The sequence below is a fragment of the Carcharhinus amblyrhynchos genome, chromosome 30, assembly GCF_965287045.1.
Source record: "Carcharhinus amblyrhynchos chromosome 30, sCarAmb.v2.hapA, whole genome shotgun sequence".
NCBI lineage: Eukaryota > Metazoa > Chordata > Chondrichthyes > Carcharhiniformes > Carcharhinidae > Carcharhinus > Carcharhinus amblyrhynchos.
This window is the reverse complement of record NC_137353.1, coordinates 8663255-8686487: the sequence shown is the minus strand read 5'-3', so window position 1 is coordinate 8686487 and position 23233 is coordinate 8663255. Positions and strand designations below refer to the sequence as shown.

At 48.4% G+C, this 23233-nt stretch overlaps 1 protein-coding gene across 1 annotated transcript in view; it reads left to right on the top strand.

Annotated features, from left to right (window-relative positions):
* Positions 1-23233, top strand: part of noc2l (NOC2-like nucleolar associated transcriptional repressor) — a 110611-nt gene that overhangs the window by 74754 nt on the left and 12624 nt on the right. The window contains exon 12 of the mRNA XM_080214917.1: positions 7346-7457. Coding sequence (XP_080071043.1) covers positions 7346-7457 — 112 coding nt within the window. The remainder of the gene's footprint in view (positions 1-7345; positions 7458-23233) is intronic.

The window sequence follows — 23233 nt, the reverse complement described above, 5'->3', positions numbered from 1 at the left end:
TTCATATGCAATCTGTCAATCCTTAACCCTAATATTTTAACCTTAATGCCCTAACTCTAATACCCTTTCCTTACTGCCCTATTCTTGCTAATCTAAACCCAGGCCCGACCCTAACCACATTCCAACTATTCTTTGTCTACCTTTCGTCAGCACTGAGGAAGTGTCACATGGACTCGAAACTTTGGGAGCTATTCTCTGATATCATGCCACTGCTGCCAGCGGGAACGGAAAATTTGGCGTTGAGCCAAAGCTCCATTCGCAGCAGCGGGACTGGAGAATTCCAGCCTCGGGCGAGGTTGGAGAATTCCGGCCATTAGATCTGTTTGTCTCTCCATAGATGCTGCCAGATTTGCTGGCCAGAACGCTACCACCTCACCTGCCATGGAATCGGCGTAGGCCAGGGTCCGATAATGGAAATTTCCGTTGAAATCGGGCAGGAATTTCCAGTCTCGCCCGAGCGAGGCTGTAAAATCCCAAGCGCTGAGCCTTTCCAGCATTTACTGTTTCTGTTCTTTTTAGTTCCTCCTCCTTCAGCTCTTTTTGCTCTCTATTTCCCTTTTCCGTTCTATCTTGCTCGACTCACTCATCTTCTGTCTGCTTCAACTACTTTTGTGTTGCTAACCCCTATCCCAGTCCCATGTTAATGTAAACCCTCACCCCACAGCTGTTGTTTCCCTGCCTAATAGATGTTAGTTCCATCCCTGTACACGTGCGCTTATTTCACTTTGTGCAGACCATCCCAGTCCCAGTCCCAGAACAAGCCCAGTATACAAACTGTCTCATTGAAGCTTACAGGATACTGTGAGGCCTGGATAGACTGGATGTGGAGAGGATGCTTCCACTATTCGGAAAAACTAGAACCAGAGGGCACAACCTCAGGCTAAAGGGCCAATCCTTTGAAACTGAGATGAGGAGGAATTTCTTCAGCCAGAGAGTGGTGAATCTGCCGCAGAAGGCTGTGGAAGCCAGGTCGTTGAGTGTCTTTAAGACAGAGATGGATAGGTTCTTGATTAATAAGGGGATCGGGGGTTATGGGGATGAGAACAATATCAACCATGATTGAATGGCAGAGCAGACTCGATGGGCTGAATGGCCTAATTCTGCTCCTATGTCTTATGATCTTAGCCATTCGCTACCACACAGTAGTGGACAGTGGTTAGCATTGCTGCCTCGCAGTGCTGGAGACCTGGGTTCAATTCCGGCCTCGGGTGCCTGTCTGTGTGGAATCCGCACGTTCTCCCCATGTCTGCTTGGGTTTCTTCCGGGTGCTCCAGTTTCTTCCCACAGTCCAAAGATGTGCAGGTTAGGTGGATTGGCCGTGGTGAACTGCCCCTTAGTGTCCCAAGATGCGTAGGTTAGATGGATTAGCCATGGGAAATGCGGTGGGGTTGGGCCCTGGGTAAATCACTCTGTCAGAGAGTTGGTGTAGACTCGATGGGCCAAATGGCCTCTTTCTACACTGTAGGAACTCAATGATTGCACTAACCTTAATTATCTTGCTATCCCTATGTGAACAGAAGCATGACAATAGGTGTGTATCTGAGATTGCCACCCATCAATTCCTTTTCAATCTATGATCTTTTTACACCTATGTACACTCCTGTTTGGAGCATGAATCTCGGATGTAAGTAATGTAACTCCTCTGATATATCTCAATCCGCCGTAGGGATTTGTTCTACCTTCTCACCGTGCGAGAATGATTGGCGAGCTTCCAGATGTAGCAATGCAGGGTTATGGGAATGTCGTGGAAGGGCAAGGCTGAGATACTTTGTGTACTGAGCTTCTTCTGGGCCAGGGATGGAATACACAAGGCACATCAGAAACACATGAACAGAGCTGGAAGTATTGTCCTTCCAGGCAGCGTGACAACAGTTGTGGGAGTGAAAGATTATATTGGTGTGCTGAGGACTGGGGGAAGAAGCTTCCGGATGGACTGGTGGGGTTTTTTTAATTCATTCGTGGGACATGGGCATCGTTGTCTGGGCCAACATTTATTGCCCATCTCTAGTTGTCCGAGGGCAGTTGAGAGTCATTCACATTGCTGTGGCTCCGGAGTCACATGTAGGCCAGACCGAGTAAGGACGGCAGATTTCCTTCCCTAAAGGACATTAGTGAACCAGATGGGTTTTTCCGACAATGGTTTCACGGTCACCAGTAGATTCTTAATTCCAGATTTTTTTTATATATATTGAATTCAAATTCCACCCTCTGCCGTGACGGGATTCGAAGCCGGGTCCCCAGAACGTTAGCTGAGTTTCTGGGTTAATCGTCTAGCGACAATACACTAGGTCATTGCTTACCCAGTTATGTTGAATGGCCACATGGATTTGGATGCTCCAGTGTTTGGCTGGCTGAGATTGCGTCAGCTATGGTCCCACTTGAACTCCCGCTTCTCCAAAAGAAAATAAATCACTTCCTGCCCCTGCTGTTTCCAGGGGCAGGCCATTCAGCCCATTGTGCCTGTTCCTCCATTCAGTGGGATCATGGCTGACCTGTATCCACTTCCATCCACCTGTCTTGCTCCATATCTCTGAGTTCACCTATTTTGCTCCATATCTCTCAATCTCAATCTATTAATCGCATCTCTTAAATTATTAGTTGTGCCAACGTCTACTTTCAGGGGGCAGCAGTTCCACATTTTTACTGTCTGTTGTATGAAAAATTATTTCCAGTATAACCTAGCTCTGAATTTAGGCTTTTCGGCCTTGTCCTTCCCACCAGGGGATAATGTTTATCTCTTGCTCTACCCTGTTAAATCTTCCAAAAATCCCAAAAAGGTGTCTTCAAATCCAATCACTCCTAAACCTATATTCCAGTGTCCGGTTAATGTAAAGTTTATTTATTAGTCGCAAGTAAGGTTTTCTGTAACACTGCAATGAAGTTACTGTGAAAATCCCCTAGTCACCACAATCCTGTGCCTGTTTGGGTACACTAAGAGAGAATTTAGCACAGCCAATGCCTCTAACCAGCACATCTTTCAAAGTGGGAGGAATTTGGAGCATCCAGAGGAAACCCACGCAGACATGGGGAGAATGTGCAGGCTCCACACAGACAGCGACCCAAGCCGGGAATCGAACCCGGGTCTCTGGCATTGTGAGGCAGCAGTGCTCGCCACTGTGCCACCATGCCACTTGTACCAGATATAGTACTTGGGGAACAAAGGGTATGGGGTGGGGTGAGGCAGAATCAGGCTATCGAGTTGGATGATTAGCCGCGAATGACGGAGCAGGCTCGAAGGGCCAAATGGCCTCCGCCTGCTCTTATTTTCATGTGTGTCTGTGATCTCACCGCTAAATCTAATCCTTGGAGCCCAAGGGTTAGAGTTAACGTGTGCGAGGCAACTGTAGATGACTACGCGCAGAAGGTGAGTAATTTTATTAGCTGCTTCATTAAGGACATTTGATCACAGTGACTGTAATCTTGGAGGTTGCGAATGGGTCATCGTTTACAAAGAATAAGATTTTGTGAGTGTGACCGGCATCGATACTGATCTTAACCGCGGTCAGTGGAACTAAAATAGAGTGATGATTAATATTAAGATGTCGGGGAAGCAGTTCTGTTGCTGCATTATCAAGATTAACCCCTAGATTGCTGCTTGATGGAGGGAATTTCCTGTCTCTCTCGGTGACCAATTGCACTCACACAGCACGTTTGTAAATATGTTAATCTTCCAGTATAAAAAACCCGTCAAATGGGAGGAACAGTTCAAATAAAAACAGAAAGAAAGCGGATGCTGGAAATCTGAAATAAAACAGGAAATAGTGGATAAATCTAGCAATGGAGAAAGTAAAAGAGTTAAAGTGGTTTGCACTGTTACCTCACAGCACCAGGGCTCCCGGTTTGATTCTGATCTTGAGTCACTGTCCATGTGGAGTTTGCACGTTCTCCCCGTGTCTGCGTGGGTTTCCTCCAGGTGCTCCGACTTCCTCCTACAGTCCGAAAGATGTTCTAGTTAGGATGCATGAGGAGGGGCTGAATAAACTAGGCTTGTACTCGTTAGAGTTTAGAAGAATGAGGGGAGATCTCATTGAGACGTATAAGATGATGAATGGGATGGATAGGATAGAGGTGGAGAGACTCTTCCCGCTCAGAAAGGACAGTAGGACTAGGGGGCACAGCCTCAAGATAAAGGGGGGGAGGTTTAGAACGGAGTTGAGGAGGAACTTCTTCACTCAAAGGGTGGTGAATCTCTGGAATTCTCTGCCCGTTGAGGTGATGGAGGCTGCCTCGCTAAATATTTTTAAGACGCGGGTTGATGGGCTTTTGATAAGAGAGGGGATTAAGGGTTGTGGGGAGAGGGCGGGAATGTGGAACTGAGCCACGACAGATCAGCCATGATCTTATTGAATGGCGAGGCAGGCTCAAAGGGCTAGATGGCCTACTCCTGCTCCTATTTCTTATGTTCTTATTATGTTCTTATGTACCCGAACAGGTGCCGGAGTGTGGATTTTCACCATAATTTCCTTGCATGTTTTCCCAATGTCTGCGTGGGTTTCCTCCGGGTGCTCCAGTTTCCACTTCAAAGATGTGTAGATTCGGTTGGTTGGCCATGATAAATTGCCCCTTAGCATCAGGGGGATAGGTGTGGTTACAGGGATCAGGCCTGTGTGGGATTATTGTCGGTGCAGGCCCGATGGGCTGAATGGCCTCCTCCTGCACTGTAGGGATTCTAAGTCCGTACGAGGTACAGGAGGGACAAAGTAATGGATTTTGTACTGTTAAAGTTGGAGATGGGTCAGGAATTGGTGGGAATTAGTAGAGATTTGACAAAAATCTCAGGAACACAAGACAAAGGAAGTGTTAGTGGTAATGTTAAAGACTTAAAGAAAGTGCAAATAGTGGCATGTTTTGTGAGGAACAGTTTATTGCTGTAACAGTAAAATTTCCCTCCATCAACCCAAACTTTTAAAATGGAGAGTCCCTTTTTTTGTACTTTAATGCAATTTTCTGTTTGCTTTTTCCCTTCAATGTCCCTCCTTTCACTGTTCATTTTGAACATGGACACAAGTTTAAAAATATGGTTTTGGTTGCAGCTGTCTCTTAGCCAATCATTGTGGTTAGATTCACCAACAAAATGTGCATTGGTGTAGCACCTTTGGTGCAGTTAAAATTCCAAGACACTTTTGTTGGCAAATGAAATTTGATCTCAATCAAAAGCTTGGTTTTAACTCATTCAAAACCCACTCAGTTAAGGATTAGAATGGAGTCCGGAGCTACGTGAGGCTTTAGGACGTTTAACCTGAAGTGTGATAAAAATAGATCTTGACCAGTGAGAAGCAGGCACGTTCAGGAAGTGTTTTCCAAACCTTGGGGTCCTTTGTAGCTAAAGATCCAGCCAGCTTGCATAAATTGTTGTGACAATACTGTGCCTTTAAGAAATGTATTTTAGTCCTGTTTCTGTGCAGGGTCTGATAATTGCCTCTTCGTGTCAGGGGTGCCTCTGTGTCTGCGCTCTCAGCCAGCTTTCTAGTGATTTAAGCCCTGCCCCTTACCTTCTGGAGAGAAGTTGATTTTGAGGTTTGTTTCTGCTCTAAGTGCATTTGTCCAGATTAAAACAAATAATCTAGCAGTTACGCTGGTGCAGTAACAACACAGCTTGTTGGTTATGGATGGAATGGCACTGATAATACAAAAAAAAACTGACACTGAGAGGCAATTATCATGGCCAGTCCACCTAACCAGCACGTCTTTTGGCCTGTGGGAGGAAACCGGAGCGCCTGGAGGAACCCACGTAGACACGGGGAGAATGTCCCTGCGGTCACCCGAGGCTGGAACTGAACCTGGGTCCCTGGCACTGTGAGGCAGCAGTGCTAACCACTGTGCCACCGTTCTGCCCAATTAATGAAGAAATATACAAGGAGTCACTAAAAGGTGGGGTGAGGGTGGTCGAGTGGCACAGTGGTTAGCACCGCAGCCTCACAGCTCCAGGCACCCGGGTTCAATTCCAGCCGTGGGTGACTGTCTGTGTTGAGATGCCACATTCTCCCCGTGTCTGCGTGGGTTTCCCCCGAGTGCTCCGGTTTAGGCAGATTGGCCATGCCAAATTGCTCCTTCGTATCCCAAGATGTTTTGGTTAGGGGAATTAGCCATTGGCAATATGCAGGGTTACAGGGACAGGGTGAGGGAGAGGAACTGGGTAAGATGGTCTGTCAGAGAGTTGGTGCAGACTTGATGGGCCAAATGGCCTTTTCTGCACTCTAGGGATTTGATTTCATTTGATTTGATTTATTATTGTCACATGCCACATTAGTATTGTTTCTTGCACACTATGCAGACAAAGCATACTGTTCATAGAGAAGGAAAGGAGAGGGTGCAGAATGTAGTGTTACAGTCATAGCTAAGGTGTAGAAAAAGATCAACTTAATGCGAGGTAGGTCCATTCAAAACTCTGACAGCAGCAGGGAAGAAGCTGTTCTTGGCTCGGTTATTACGTGACCTCAGACTTTAAGGGCGTTAGGTGCCCGATGGCCAAGATAAAGGTGCTACATGAATGCAAGATGTTGTTGGGGTTTATGGTGTGATTTAAGTGGCCTCTGTGTGTTTGGATTGGGAGACACCGAGTTGCAGCCGTAAGGCATCGAGGATAATGCTTCCCCGCCGGCCCACCTCACTTCATGTCTGTGTCGATCGATACAGAGCGGCTCTGTCGAGAGGCTCTGGCAACTGCTGATAAGCCAGGAAGACCACATTAGCAGATAACTGTTATTGAGGGGCAAAGCCAATGTGCAGTGCCCAGTTAAGTGTTTAATTATCATCTCAGGGCCCCCCCCTGGTGCTCGCTGCAGCCACACTTATTAATTGGAAGCCTCGGAACACAGGCATCGACGAGGGGATGAGTCCAATGACTGCAGTGTGTGAAAGAAAACACATTTTAAATACAAATGTGAAACATTTGTGCATTAAACGAATCAGGCCTGGGAGTTAAAGTGATCCAAGTGCCTTAAATATTTGAGCTGCTTTGTATTTTCTGTATGATGTAACTTCCATTATGAAGACAGTATCCTTGTGATTGCGTGTGCGTATGTGCATGATCGTGTGTATCATCACAAGTATGTCTATATGAGTGTGTTCATGTGTGTGCTTGTGCATCCATGTCTGTGTCCGCTTGTGTGTGTGTGTGTGTGTGTGTGTGTCCCCCCGTGTGTGCATGCATGTGTGTGTGTGTTTATGTCCCCGTGAGTGTACATGTCCCTGTGAGTGTTTATGTGCATGCATGTGTGCATCCGTGTGCGTGTATGTGTGTCTGTGCGTCCGTGTGTGTGTGTGTATGTACGTGCACGTGTATATACTTAATCAGTACCGTCACAAATACCAGTTGTGATTATGTGTTGAATTTGTTTTTCAGACTATTGCCCACAGCTCGATATTATCCTCTTCGGCTGCACTGTATCCGTGCACTGACGCTGCTTTCTGACAGCACCAAGACATTTATCCCAGTTACACCTTTCCTCTTGGAAGTAAGTCTGTACAATGATTTTCACTCAGTATTTTGCAGACGTGACAGTATTTCATGTCCTGTGAACACTACCTAGATTTTTTCTTTATCATTAATTCATAGGGTGTGGGCGTCAGTGGCTAGACCCAGTATTTATTGCCATTCCTAATTGCCCCTTGCGGAGGTGGGTGATGAGCCGCTGCCTTGAACCACCGCATTCCCTAAAACTGCACCCTAATGACATCACCATCAAATTATATGCTCAGCGCTTAAAGCAACTTGCAACCCTTTTAAATATGTAGCAAGTGACAGGTTACTATAGAGTTACAGGTGATCATAGCCAGTGTTACTGTTATCTTGTATGTTCCCATTCATGGATTCTGTAAGTTTGCTGGTTGTTAATGTGTGGCGAACAGTTAACCTGTTCAGAGGATTTTTTGGGAGCACTAACTAACCTGTTAGCTTGTTTTTATACTACTGAGACCGCACTGATAGTCATCAATTTTCCTCATGACAGTAATGCTTTGTTGAATGTGTACCTAACTTCATTTAGCACCCAGAGATTTATACTATCGACAGAGCTTCATTGAGTTTTAATCTATCTATGACCCGTATTACATTGATATTACCATTGTATCTGTCCTGGTGTTGGTATTGAAATGATCTGTCTGTGTAAAATACAGCAGCACGGTGGGGAAAATATGGGTGCGTGATATTAAAGTTTAAAGTTTATTTATTAGTGTCACAAGTAGAACATAGAACATTACAGCGCAGAACAGGCCCTTCGGCCCACGATGTTGCACTGACCGGTTAAAAAGCAATGACCCTCTAACCTAAACCAAACCCTTTCCATCCATAAACCTATCCATGGATCTCTTAAACGCCCCCAAACTAGGCGCATTTACAACTGCAGCAGGCAGGGCATTCCAATCCCTCACCACCCTCTGGGTAAAGAACCCACCCCTGACTTCCATCCTATAACTACCACCCCTTAACTTAAAGCTATGCCCCCTCGTGCTAGCTTTCTCCATCCGAGGAAAAAGGCTATCACTGTCCACCCTATCTAAACCTCTAATCATCTTATATGTTTCAATAAGGTCACCTCTTAGCTGCCTTCTTTCTAACGAAAACAACCTCAAATCCCTCAGTCTCTCCTCATAGGACCTCCCCTCCATACCAGGCAACATCCTGGTAAACCTCCTCTGCACCCTCTCCAAAGCCTCCACATCCTTCCTATAATGTGGGGACCAGAACTGCGCACAATACTCCAAGTGCGGCCGCACCAGAGTTTTGTACAGTTGCAACATGACGCTGCGGCTCCTAAATTCAATCCCCCTACCAATAAACGCCAAGACGCCGTATGCCTTCCTAACAACCCTATCTACTTGATTCCCAACTTTCAGGGATCTATATACACATACACCTAGACCCTTCTGTTCATCCACACTATTCAGAGTCCTACCGTTAGCCCTGTACTCTACACATCTGTTATTCCTGCCAAAGTGAATTACTTCACACTTTTCCGCATTAAACTCCATCCGCCACCTCTCGGCCCAGCTCTGCAACTTGTCCAAGTCTCCCTGTAAACTAAGACACCCTTCCTCACTATTTACCACACCTCCGACTTTGGTGTCATCAGCAAATTTACTAATCCACCCAACTATACCCTCATCCAGATCATTTATAAAAATTACAAACAGCAGTGGCCCCAAAACAGATCCCTGAGGCACAAAAGTGCATAGCTTTTCATTTTTCTACTTTATGTTCCATCTGCCCACACACTTAATCCGTCTATATCCATCTATAGACTCTTTAAGTCATCCTGACCGCTTGTCTTCCCCCTTATTTTTGTGCTATCCGCGAATTTGGCAATAGTACATTGACTTGCCTTGTCCAAGCTATGAATATATATTGTAACTAATTGTGGCCCCAGCACTGACCCCTGTGGCACTTCACTAATTCGAGTTGTCATCCTGCATGTCTTTTTCCAACTCTGGGCTGGATTTTCCGACCTCGCCCGCAGCTGGGATTCTCCAGTCCCGCTGCCCTGAATGAAGATTTGGCTGACTGCCAAATTTTCCATTCCTGCTAGCAGCAATAGGGCGGTGTGAATGGCCGGAGAATTCTGGCCTCTGACTTCTATCAGTCAACCAATCCCTTCTCCGTACTAATATACCAACCCCAACACCATGGGTGCTCATCTTTTAAGTAGCATTTTGTGCGGTACCTTAGAGAACATTTTTTTGGACATCCAACTATATTACATCTACTGATTCCCCTTTATCTATCCTGTTTGTTGCCACTTCAGAAATGCTAATAAATTTGTCAAGGGTGAGTATTGAAAGGGCGCAGAACATTGAGCACACATGTCAGGTGGAGTGGCCAGTTTTATCACTTGCTGTGCAGAGGGTTATTTGGTCGACTTTATTTTTATAAGACGCAGATTTCTTTTTGGAAAAACCAGCTCCCACCCCCTGGTCTGCTATCCATTACCGAACTCGACTGGTGCTCAGAGATTGGACAACCTCTATGTTTCGTGGATGTGTGTGATCTGTTTGAGGTTGTGTACGCAATGTGGCCTTCTGTAAATGTGGCCAATCTTCACGGCAACCCTTTCTAGCCCTACTGTCACAACTGACTTGCCTCATTGTTTACTTTGCTTCAGAGGGTGGCACAGTGGTTATTACTGCAACCTCACAGTAGCCGAGGGCGCGGGTTCCATTCCAGCCTTGGATAGCTGTCTGTGTGGAGTCTGTACGTTCTCCCCGTGTCTGCATGGGTTTCCTCCCACACTGTGCATCTTAGAGGGATTGACCATGTCAAATTGTCCCTTAGTGTCCAAAGATGTGCATGTTAGAGGGATTAGCCATGCTAAATTGACCCTCAGTGTCCAAAGATGTGTAGGTCAGATGGATTGGCCATGCTAAATTGACCCTTAGTGTCCAAAGATGTGTAGGTCAGATGGATTGGCCATGCTAAATTGACCCTTAGTGTCCAAAGATGTGTAGGTCAGATGGATTGGCCATGCTAAATTGACCCTTAGTGTCCAAAGATGTGTAGGTCAGATGGATTGGCCATGCTAAATTGACCCTTAGTGTCCAAAGATGTGTAGGTCAGATGGATTGGCCATGCTAAATTGACCCTTAGTGTCCAAAGATGTGTAGGTCAGATGGATTGGCCATGCTAAATTGACCCTTAGTGTCCAAAGATGTACAGATTAGGGGGATTGGCCATGCTAAATTATCCCGTAGTGTTGAGGGATTACCAGTGTAAATACGTGAGGTTATGAGGATGGGGTCTGGATGTGACACTGAAAATGGAGGCAGCATTCTCCATTCGCGCCCCTCCAGGTATCGCGGCACGAGTTGAGGGTGCGGTGGCTTGCTGCTATGAGACGCTAGCAGGGAGGCTGAGCTGGCCGGGTCCACAGGATCTGCTGTTTTTAACCCTGGTGGTCAGTCCAGTGCTCGGAACGTGCTGCGCCCCAGCCGGCTGCAGATGACAAATGTGGCATGCGGTTTGATTTCTGCTGCTCATGTCTGCACATAGCCCACATCCTGTTGGCCTGTGGAAGGCAGCGACGTGCATTTGCACTCCTTCGGCTCGCACAGACTTTGTCTGTCGTTCACTGGTTTCCTTCCTCCGCTCAAGATGTTTGCCAGTTGAATTAGTGACAGTACTTCTTTTCTTCTCCGTGACCCCCCCCACCCCCCACTCCCCACCCCCCCCAACCCCTCTCTCTTGATGCTGCAGTTTGCTTCAAGGTAACGTATTTCTGCTTATTGTCAGGCAGTGCGGTATATCACGTATGGTCCAGACTCGCCACCCTGCACCCTGAGCTTCCCCTCAGCTCCCCACAGGCCGTTACCACTTCCGACACACTCAGAATCTGCTTTTCATTTTCAGCATGCCAGTTGCCTGCGTACTGCGAGCGACTGACCCAGACCGCCCCCTCCCTTAACCTTTACCGCCCTGCCATTGATTTCTTCTTCTTGTTCTGCTTGTGTTCTCAGCGAGAGCTGTTCCACTGAGTGGGTTCGGTTCCTGTCTTATTTTCCAATCCTTCAGCGCCGAGTTTGCCTCGCTAACGGCCACTGACGGGTCTCTCTGCCTCAGATTCAGGCGTGTGTCTCGCAGTGGCTTGCTGGCCCTTGGTTTCACCCTAGTTTTGCGTTTGAGTATCTGCCGAGGAGGTCCCGCTGACAAAACACTTTGAATGCCTTTGATATCTAGAGGGGTGCGAATGGAGAGTGCTGCCTGCATTGTCAGTGCCCCACCCAGGCTCAATCCCCATATCTCCACATATTTACACTGGTAATCCCCGAAACTAATGGGCACTTTATCATCGCCAATCCCTCTAATCTACACATTCTTGTTCATTGCCTTTGCATAACCATAAACCAAGGCGGAATCAGCAGTCCTGGACTCTCACCAGGGTAGACATAAGGACAGCTTCTGTTCACTGCAACTAATCTGGTCTATTATATTTGCTGCTCCCACTTTAAGTCTTTTAACTTTATTCGTTAGTGTCATAAGTCGGCTGACATTAACACTGCAATGAAGCTACTGTGAATATCCCCCAGTCACCACACTCCTGCGCCTGTTCGGCTACACTGAGGGAGAATTTAGCGCCCAACCAGCACGTCTTTTGGACTGTGGGAGGAAACCGGAGCATCCGGAGGAAAACCCACACAGACACGGGGGAGAACGTTCACGCTCGGCACAGGCGCCCGACCCAAGCCGGGAATCGAACTCGTGTCCCCGGAGCTGTGAGGCTGCAGTGCCAACCACCGTGCCATCTGTGGTCTCCTTTACACCAAACTCAGACGGGGTGACCGTTTTTGTGGGACACCGTTTCTCGGTCCACAGGCACGATCCCAAACTCCCTGCCGCGCGGCATTGGAACCAGCACCTTGGTCTCTGCACAGACAGTGACCCGAGGACGGAATTGAACCCGGGTCCCTGGCGCTGTGGGGCCGCGGTGTTAACCCCTGTGCCGCCGTGCTGCCCCAGCCTGTGGGAGCCAGAGAGCCCAGTGTAAGAAATGTCTGTTGGGGGGGGGAACCACTTTGCCATTGAAGGTCCTGTACCCAACTGTGTCGTTATAGATTCGCCTGCGTGTTGAGGATTCCTAACAGCTGTGTCACTGCTCATCTGCTTGCCAGATGTCTGTGTTCGGTTGTCCTTGGGACGTGGCACCATGCCAAGGCCAGTGATTATTTCCCATCCCTAATTTCCCCTGGAGAAGGTGGTGGTGGCTTCTCGAACCGCTGCAGTCCCCATGGTGTAGGCTGCTCACATTTTCTTTCCTGCAGAACTGAGGTCATTTCAAGGGGGGGTGGAGGGCAGTTACAATGTCAACCGCACTGCCTGTGGCTCTGGAGTCATATAGAACCCTACAGTGCAGAAAGAGGCCCTTCGGCCCATCGAGTCTGCACTGAACACAATCTCATCCAGGCCCTACCCCCATATCCCTACACATTATACCCACTCATCCCTCTAACCTACACATCCCTGGACACTAAGGGGCAATTTCTTAGCACGGTCAATCAACCTAACCTGCACATCTTTGGACCGTGGGAGGAAACTGGAGTACCCGGAGGAAACCCACGCAGACACAAAGAGAATGTGCAAACTCTGTACAGACAGTGACCCAAGCCGGGAATCGAACCCAGGACCCTGGAGCTGTGAAACAGCAGTGCTAACCACTGTGCTACCGTGCCGCCCATTTACATGTACAAAGAACAGTACAGCACAGGAAACAGGCCCTTCGGCCCTCCAAGCCTGTGCCGCTCATTGGTCCAACTAGACCATTCGTTTGTATGCCCCCCATTCCCAGGCTGCTCATCTGACTGCCCAGGTAATTCTTAAGCAATCCCAGCGTGTCTGCCTCCACCACCCTACCTGGTGGTGCATTCCAGGCCCCCACCACCCTCTGCGTTTAAAAAAAAAGTCCCTCTGATATCGGAGTTATACCTCGCCCCTCTCACCCTGAGCCCGGGACCCCTCGTGATCGTCACCTCCGAGCTGGGAAAAAGCTTCCCACTGTTCACCCTATCTATAGCCTTCATAATTTTGATTCAGATGTAGCAACGTAAATGTGTGGGATTACGGATTATGGGAATAGGGCCTGGGGTGGGATTGTGATCCTGGGTGGAATGGGTGCAGACGCGATGGGCCAAATGGCCTTCTCCTGCACTGTAGGGATTCTATTCTACTCTATTAGCCCAGGCCTCTGGATTACTAGTCCAGTAACTCCACCACTCAGGCACTCCCGCTAATTATGCCCAGAGTATTTCACTTTTGAAACTTGCTGATCTGTGTGAAGTTACCTTTCTATTCTCGCTTTCCCAGTATACTCTGGAATGCAGTTTTGCGTGTGTATTATAGGATGAGGACGGCAGATTTCCTTCCCTAAAGGGACATTAGTAAACGAGATCGGTGCTCACTCGATGGGCCGAATGGCCTCCTTCGGCACTGTAGGGATTCTATTCCACTTTATTCTATTAGTCCAGGTCTCTGGATTACTAAATCCAGTAACACCACCAGCCTCCCACTCTCACTAATTATGCCCAGAATACGCCACTTTTGAAACTTGCTGACCTTTCTATTCTTGCTCTCTGAGTTTACTCTGAAATGCAGTTTTGTGTGTGTGTCAGCTTCTAGTGTCAAAGTCTCACTGCTTTAGAGAGCGCGTTTGAGTTTGGGCGACAGTCCTGTTTTGCCAGCTCTCGGACCAGTATACCCTGTGAGCCAGGGTCCTGGCTGGGAGACAGTGGTGGCACAATGGTTAGCACTGCTGCCTCACAGTGCCAGGGAAGTGGGTTCAATTCCTGGTTTGGGTCACTGCCTGTGCAGAGTTTACATATTCTCCCCATGTCGACGTGGGTTTCCTCTGGATGCTCCGGTTTCTGCCCATAGTCCGAAAGGCGTGCTGGTTAGGTACAACGACCATGCTAAGTTCTCCCTCAGTGTATCCAAACAGGCACTGGAGTGTGGTGACTGCAGGATTTTCACAGTAACTTCATTGCAGTGTTAATGCAAGCCTACTTGTGAAGGTAATAAATCAACTTAATGTCTCAGAATTCCATGTCGTACTTGTATATTTTTTCCCCTCCGCTATCACTCATCTATTTGGGTCCCAAGCTTTCGGTTTCCTTCCCTAAATCACTGTCCTTCCAACTCTGAGGTTCCAGCTGAAACCCATATAAAGGTGTGAGATCACGTACCAACTGGCTACTTGTGGCAATAATCAATAAACTCAATAGCCTGAACTCAAGAACAGCTTCTACCCTGGTGCTGCTGTCAGACTTTTGAATGGACCTACCTTGCATTAAGCTGATCTTTCTCTACACCCGAGCTATGACTATAACATTACCCTCTGCACCCTCTGCTTATTTTTTCTCCTACGTACACTATGAATGGCATGTTTTGTGCAAGAAACAATAGAATCATAGAATCCTACAGCGCAGAAGGAGGCCATTCGGCCCATCAAGTCTGCACCGACCATAGTCCCACCCAGGCCCTATCCGCATAACCCCATGCAGTTACCCTAGCTAGTCCCTCTGACGCCAAGGGGCAAGTTGGCGTGGCCATTCCACCTAACCTGCACATCTTTGGACTGGGGAAGGAAACTGGATCACCTGGAGGAAACCCACACAGACGCAGGGAGAATGTGCACACTCCACACGGACAGTGACCGGTTTCCTCCCGCAGTCGACATCTGATTAGGTGCATTGGCCATGCCAAGTTGTGCCTCAGTGTACCCGAACAGGCGCCGGGGTGTGGAGACTAGGGAAATTTCATGGTAACTTCAATGTAGTGTTAATGTAAGCCTACTTGTGACACTATTAAATAAACTTTAAGATGTGAATTAGGGTGGCATGGTGCCACAAGTGGTTAGCGCTGCTGCCTCAGAACACCAGGAACCCGGGTTCAATTCTGAATGACTCTGTACGGTTGGCATGATCCTTCTGTGTCTGCTTGGGTTTCCTTCTGGTGCTCTGGTTTCCTCCTACCTGTGATGTGGAGATGCCGGCGTTGAACTTCATCCTGGTGTTGTGAGACTTTTTACTGTGCTTCCTCCCACGCTGCAGGTTTAGGCGGATTGGCCATGCTAAATTGCCCCTTAGTGTCAGGGGGACTAGCAGGGTAAATATGTGGGGCTGTGGGGAGAGGGCCTGGACGGGATTGCTGTCAGTGCAGGCTCGACGGGCCAACTGGCGTTCTTCTGCGCTGTGGGGATTCTGTGATTCCATGAACTGGTGTTTCTGAAAAACATATGGTCACAAGTGGATGCCACTGTGATACCATGTGCAGGCAATGTGGGATTAATCACTCAAACCACAAGTTAGTATGCAACATCCGCTCAGACCCTGCAGTGGTTTAAACCAAGCATCGCCTTAAGAATGTGTGTTAAATATGTTTACAATTTACTGGAATCCTTGCTCTGTGTGTACACAGAACAGCAGAGAGGAGGTGGGGTGGATGGTACTCATTCAGAGAGTGGGATCCGCACCTTGGGCTGGCCCTCCGCAGATGTGTATGTTTGAAAGTCTCGGCCTTCTCGGGGTTGGAGACAAAGAGAGAGTTGTTTCTGCGGTTTAAAAATTAATGTTTTCTTTTTTTGAAAAGAAATTAAAATTAGACCTCGGCGAAGGCTTTGCAGTGACTTTGCAATCACCGTCTTACCGCACAGCCTGGAGAGGCACGGTTATTGTACAACTTAGAGTCATAGAATCCCTACAGTGCAGAAGGAGGCCATTCGGCCCATCGAGTCTGCACCGATACCAACCCCACTCAGGTTCTGTCCCCGCTTAGCTACTCTGCTAATGCCTCTAACCTATCATATCCCGGGACACTAAGGGTTAATTTAGCACGTCCGATCAACCTAACCCGCACATCTTTGGACTGTGGGAAGAAACCGGCGCACCCGGAGAAAACACATGCGGACGTGGGGAGAATGCGCGGACTCAGGTCACTGACTGTGTGGAGTTTGCACATTCTCCCCATGTCTGTGTGGGTTTCCTCCGGATGCTCCGGTTTCCACCCACAGTCCGAAGATGTGCGGGTTAGGTGGATTGGCCATTGCTAAATTGCCCCTTCGTGTCCCAAGATATAGAGGTTGGGTGGATTGGCTGTGATAAATGTGTGGGGTTGCAAGAATGGGGCGGGATGGGGTGCGCCTGAGTGAGATGCTTTGTCGGAGAGCCAGTGCTGACTCAATGGGCCGAATGGCCCCCTTCTGCACTGCAGGGATTCTGTGATTCATCGTAAATAAGCAATCCAACACTGATCCTGCTTTTTCACCTTCAGTTGTGCGGACCGAGTACCTGCAAAAATAAAAATAGCTTTTCTTTGGCAAGAGTCGTGAATCAGGTTGTGGTGTTGGGTGGATAGGGGTGTGCCGGTGGGCCAAATGGCCTTTCTTCATCTCATTTTTGCTGTGGTTATTTCTGTGTTGTGTAAATTGTATATTCCTCCACTGACTAGAAAGCATCAACTTGCATTTATGTAGCACCAGTGATGTGGTAAAACATCCCAAAGTGCTTCTTAGGAGCACACTCGGATCAAGGGTCAGTGTTGGAAATATGCAGAGCCGCTGGACGGTTGGAGAAGCAAAGAGGTCACAGAGATAGAGGCGCTTGAAGGAAAACCTACTTGGTGCCTTAGACATACCCCCATGGCCATTTTAAAATGAATGAACATTGAAGGTTTTGCAAATCAAACTTATTAAGATTCCTTTTGCATCTTTGCCCTCCCCCGATACACTCGTCTCCTCAGTTAATACCCAAGGGATGAGCTGGCTTGCGCCCAATGCTACCATGGACGGCTGCCAGGTAACACTCAACCGTAACCTTGTAGGGGAAAAGAAAAGAACTTGAATTTGCATACTGCATCTCTTAAACATCCTGGAGCCCTTCACGTAGAGTGCGTCGCCATTATCGTGGCAACCACCTTACACGCAGTGCAGATACTGAAAGAACAAAGAAAAGTAGAGCACAGGAACATACCATTTGGCCCTCCAAGCTCGTGCCAATCTAAATGAAAAACCCTCTGTCCTTACTCTATTCCCTCCCTATTCTTGTACCCATCCAGATTCCTCGCAAATGTAGCTAATGTGCCTGCTTCCACCATCTCCTCTGGCAGTGCATTCCAGGCACCCACCACTCTCTGCGTTTAAAACTTCCCCTTAAACTTTTCCCCTCTCATCCTGAACCTGCGTCCCCTTGTCATTGACACTTCCAGCCTGGGGAAAAAGCCTCTGACCATCCACCCTGTCTATGCCTCTCATAATTTTGTAGATCTCCATCAGGTCTCCCGTATTTCCAGTGAAAACAATCCTAGTTTATTCAACTTCTCCTCGTAGTCAACGTCCTCGAGACCAGGCAACATCCTGGTGAACCTTGGTTGCGCTCTCGCCAAAGTTTCCACTTCCTTCTGATAGTGTGGCGACCAGAGCTGCACGCAATATTCCAAGATACTCACTGTCCTGACTTGGAAGTATATTGGCCGTTCTTTTGCAGTGCCTGGATCAAAATCCTGGAATTCCCTCTCTAACTGCATTGTGGGGTCGACCCACAGAACGTGGACTGCAGCGGTGCAAGAAGGCAGCTCACCCTTACCCTCTCAAGGGGCAACTAGGGATGGGCAATAAATGCTGGCCAGTCAGCGACACCCATGTCCCATGAATGAGTTTTAAAAAAACACCAAAATGTGCCCTAACCAAGGTTTTATATAGCTGCAAACTAGAATCCCTACAGTGCAGAAGGAGGCCTTTCGGCCCATCGAGTCTGCACCAACCGTAGTCCCACCCGGGCCCTATCCCCATAACCCCACACTAGGGTCAATTTGCCATGGCCAATCCACCTATCCCGCACATCTTCGGACTGTGGGAGGAAAGCAGAGCATCTGGAGGAAACCCACGCAGACACGGGGAGAACATGCAAACCCCACACAGAGGCCGGAATCAAACCCGGGTCCCTGGTGCTGCGAGGCAGCAGTACTAACCACTGTGCCACCGTGCTGTCCTTGTTTTGCCAACACTTGTACTCAGTGCCCCGGTTGATGAAGGCAAGTATTCCATACGCCTTCTTAATCACCTTGCATGGCCACTTTTGGGGAGCTGTGGACCTGCACACCCAGATCCCTCTGATCAGGCTGAGATCTCTCTGTATGTTAAGTATTCCATCAGTGCTTAACTGGGAGAGTTGGCGAGGTTATGTGCTTGAGACTCTGGGGTTGGAGTTGAACCCAGAGCTCATTGACTGAGAGGTGGGAGTGTTACAAGACTGTGGCTGAGTAAGAATGTGGTCTTAGCTGCTGCTCTGGACACATACTTCCTTGTCCAATTTAAACCCCATGCTACTGATATGGCGCTGCGCAGCTTAAAAGAGGAACAGATTTTTTGGCTTTGCATTCCTGAAATAGCACCGAGGGGCAGAGCTAAACCTGTGAAACATGAAGGAACCCACAGACACTTCAAAGCTGTTTTTCTCTGCCTACTGCTATTTCAGGCAGTGTGCTAAAGGAATGTGACAGGCTGCCATCAGTCTCCAAGATCTATCCAACTAAACACTCAGCCCGAGATGCCAGAATGAGTTGGGGCGATGTGTTACAGTTCACTGGGTGTCCCGAGTTGCTGTAGCAACGTACACTTCGACACACTAATCTGGTGATGGGATAAGCTGTCCGTCACGTGGCTTACCCGAAATCTCTCTTGGCGCCTGCCATTGGCGTGTGTTCACAAGATCACAGAATCCTTACAGTGCTGAAGGAGGCCATTCAGCCCATCAAGCCTGCACCGACCACAGTCCCACCCAGGCCCGATCCCCGTAACCCCACATCCTTGCCTTGGCAATCCCTCTGACGCAAAGACTTAGAATAGAATAGAATCCCTACCGTACAGGCTCATTGAGCCTGCGCTGAAAATAATCCCACCCACGTCCCATTCCTGTAACGCCACACATTTACCCTGCAAATCCCCCTGCCCCTAAGGGGCAATTTAGCGTGGCCAGTCAACCCAACCTGCACATCTTCAGAGTGTGAGTAGAAACCAACGATGCGAAACGTCCAAAAAATGTGCAGGTTAGGTGGATTGGCCGTGCTAAATTGATCAGGGGGACTAGCAGGGTAAATATGTGGGATTACAGGAATAGGGCCTGGGTGGGATTGTGGTCAGGGGTGCAGACTCAATGGGCCAAATGGCCTCCTTCTGCACTCTCAGGATTCTATAAATTGGAGCACTCGGAGGAAACCCACTACAGGAGTCGGCTGTGAAGGAACCGTGCTCTTATTGCATAAAATAAACAGTAGCCCACAAGCCTTTTGTGAATACAATAGGTCCCAACCGGGACTAAAAGGTTACTGGAGCCTCTCAGGGTCTTGCTTTATACAGGGTTCTATATCCATGCTCATAGAATTATAGAATCCCTACACAGCAGAAGGAGGCCATTTGGACCATCGAGCATACAGTGTCAACAATCCCACCCGAGCCCTATCCCTGTAACCCCATACATTTACCCTGCCAATCCCCCAGACACTAATGGATAATTTATCACGGCCAATCCGCCTAAATGCACCCGGTGAGTTAATTACCAATCCCCAGGGAGCTCGTATTCAACAAGTCCTACAGGGAGGTCAATTAGTGGTTCGCCATGCAAGTCATAGGTGTTATCACACCCAAGTAGACAAGGGGGGGGGGTGGGGAGGAAATGTGCAAACCCCTCGGGTGATGATCACCCGAGGCTGGAACCGAACCCATGTCCCAGGTCCCTGTGAGGCAGCATGGCTAACCACGTGCCATCATGTTGGAAGGATTTACAGGCTCATACTTAACCTGATTGGCCGCGTTATCAATGAACCTTCCATTACTATCGGGTCCTAGGATGGGACTGGAACCCAGAGCTTCTGGCTCAGAGGCAGGACATTAGCTAACCCCCCCTCCCAAGCCCCTGTCAAACTTAGCAATACTAAGTAACACTATCTACACTTGTAACATGCCTTCAACCACTTTTGAGTTGAGGTCCTAGGAGGAACTATATAAACTCCGGTGCCATTTTCTAATTTTACTTTCTCGCTTTCTCTTTTCTCAAACTCTAATTGAGTGTAGCAATGAACCAAAAGCGTGCTGGTCCGGGCCTCAGGGGTTCTCTTGTGCGAGAATACCACAAAGGTTTCATGTCACTTCCCCATCCCCCGAGGCATTAACTGGACTTCTTTCTCGTGGCAAAGTCTCGTGGTCTTCTGAACGGTGTGTCCAGTCTGTCACTTCCTTTCCAGAGATAACCGCTGCCGCCTCGATCTCCTCTTTCCTCTTTCAGCTTCTGCTTTCCTTCGGAGCAACCACTTCCCTCTTGGAGAGTGTGCAGCCCATCCAGCCAGAATCACTGTCATCCCCTGTAAAACACAGGCGGTGAACCTCTTGGTCTACAGCAGCTGCCCTGCCAACATGTCAACGGCTAGGCTTGTCATAAATGAAATATATATACACACACACACACACACACTCACATAGGTTTTTCAACCTCCCTCAACTTCCCAATTTGTTTCTTAACAGGATAATTACTGTGTGATCATCACTAGAATTTGATACATCAGTTGAATAATTCCTGCCTTGACTAACCGTCTGTGCAGATTCCGCACATTCTCCCCGTTTCCGCATGGGTTTCCTCTAGCTGCTCCAGTTTCCTCGCACAGTTGGGTGGATTGGCCGTGCTAAATTGCCCCTTAGCGTCCAAAGATGTGCAGGTTTGGTGGATTGGCCCCTTGTCGTCTCAAGATGTGTAGGTTCGGTGGGTTAGCGATGCAGAATTGCGCCTTGGTATCCAAAGATGCGTAGGTTAGATGGATTGGCCATACTAAGTTGCCCCTTAGTGTCAGGGGGATTTGCAGAGTATGTACATGGGGTTACGGGGATAGGGCCTGGATGGGATTGTTGTCAGTGCAGGCTCGGTGGGTCCAATGGGCTTCCCCTGCACTGTAAGGATTCTTTGAGTCGAATACAGTCGGTTTCTGTTGGAACAGATGGTCATTCTCCTTCCCTCAGTCTGTTTAAGCCCACTGGTCGCCATTCAGAGTCCTCTGGGTAGTTGAAGAGTTTGGCTCCTTTCTCAAACGACTGGTATTTCTGCGGAGCAAACACAGTAAAAAGTCTGACAACATCATTTCTGCAGAGCAGCAGCCTTTAACGTTCCCCAGTCCACTCGGTGACGTGGAAACTAACCTTGCTGTGTGAGGCACGACGCAATGACTCCTTCAGAGGACGTGATTCAGGATCATGATGGATAGCCATTCATCTCATTAACGCAGCATCTGTGCGGCTTCCCTCAGGGCTGGTAGCTCAATCCCCTGTCCGTTTGTAACTATTGCCAGCGGCCTGATGCCTTCATCACAGGCTTTATCTTTCAGAACATTGTCACAAACTCCTCAAATTGCAACACGAGGGATGTTAGTTACACTTGATGGATGGGCACAAGGAATGGCGAGGCGGTTCACGGTCTGTCAACCTGAGGAAACACCAGACAGTTTCCCTGGTTGTAAAAGCTTAGCGGTAACGCTGACTGACCACATTCAGCGAAACCCTATAGATCATCGTATCCCTGCAGTGCTGAAGGAGGCCATTCAGCCCATCAAGTCTGCACCGACTCTCTGACAGAGTAATTTACCCAGGCCCTCCGTCCCGCCCCATCCTCGTAATACCACACATTTCCCATGGCTAATCCAACAGAGCATCCAACCCTGGCCCTATCCCCACAACCTCCTTAACCAACATATCTTTGGAGACTAAGGGGCAATTCACCATGGCCAATCCCTCGAACCTACACATCTTTAGTGTGGGAGATTTCAAGAAAATTAAATATAGCTCTTGGGCTGGGACAGTGGCACAGTGGTTAGCACTGCTGCCTCGCAGCGCCAGGGACCCGGGCTCGATTCTGGCCTCGCGTGACTGTGTGGAGTCTGCACGTTCTCCCCGCATCTGCGAGGGTTTCCTCCGGGTGCTCCAGTTTCCTCCCACGGTCCGGATATCTGCGGGTTAGATGGCTCGACCATACTGAATTGCCCCTTAGTGTCCCAGAATGTGTGGGTTAGGGGACATTAGCGGGTTAAATACATTGGGTTATGGTGATAGGAACTGGGTAGGATGCTGTGTCGAAGAATCAGTGCAGACCCGATGGGCCAAATGGCCTCTTCCTGTACTGTGGTGCTTCTGTTCTGTGCGGATATTGAGGATATGGAAACGAGGTGAGTGGATGGTGTTGATATATGTATTGACAATGACCTCATTAAATGGCAGAATAGTCTTAAAGGGCTGAATGGCCTCCTCTTCCAACATTGTCAAAGAATAGTTTGGTGTTCCACGGTTTTTTAAAGTCCGACAAAGTTGACAGGAGAGGGGTGGGGACGTAGCGAGTACTTTAACACAGGAATTGGGAGCAGAGGTTGGCAAATTCAGCCCCTCAAGCCTGTTCCGCCATTCCATCAGCTCATGGCTGATCTCTCCCTGGTCTCAAATCCACTCCCCACCTGTCCCCCATATCATTTTTTTCACTAGAAATATCTCTATCTGCTCTTGAAACCATTCAGCGATTCAGGCTTCACCTCACTACAGGGCAGCGAGTTCTACAAGTTCACCACCCTCTGCGAGAAGTAGTCCCTCCTCACCTTAGTTTTAAACCTATCGCCTCTCAGCCTATACCTGTGACCTCTTGTTCCAGATTGCCTCAGAGGGGAACGTTTATAGAATCCCTGCAGTGCGGAAGGAGGCCATTCAGCCCATCGAGTCTGCGCCGACCTCAA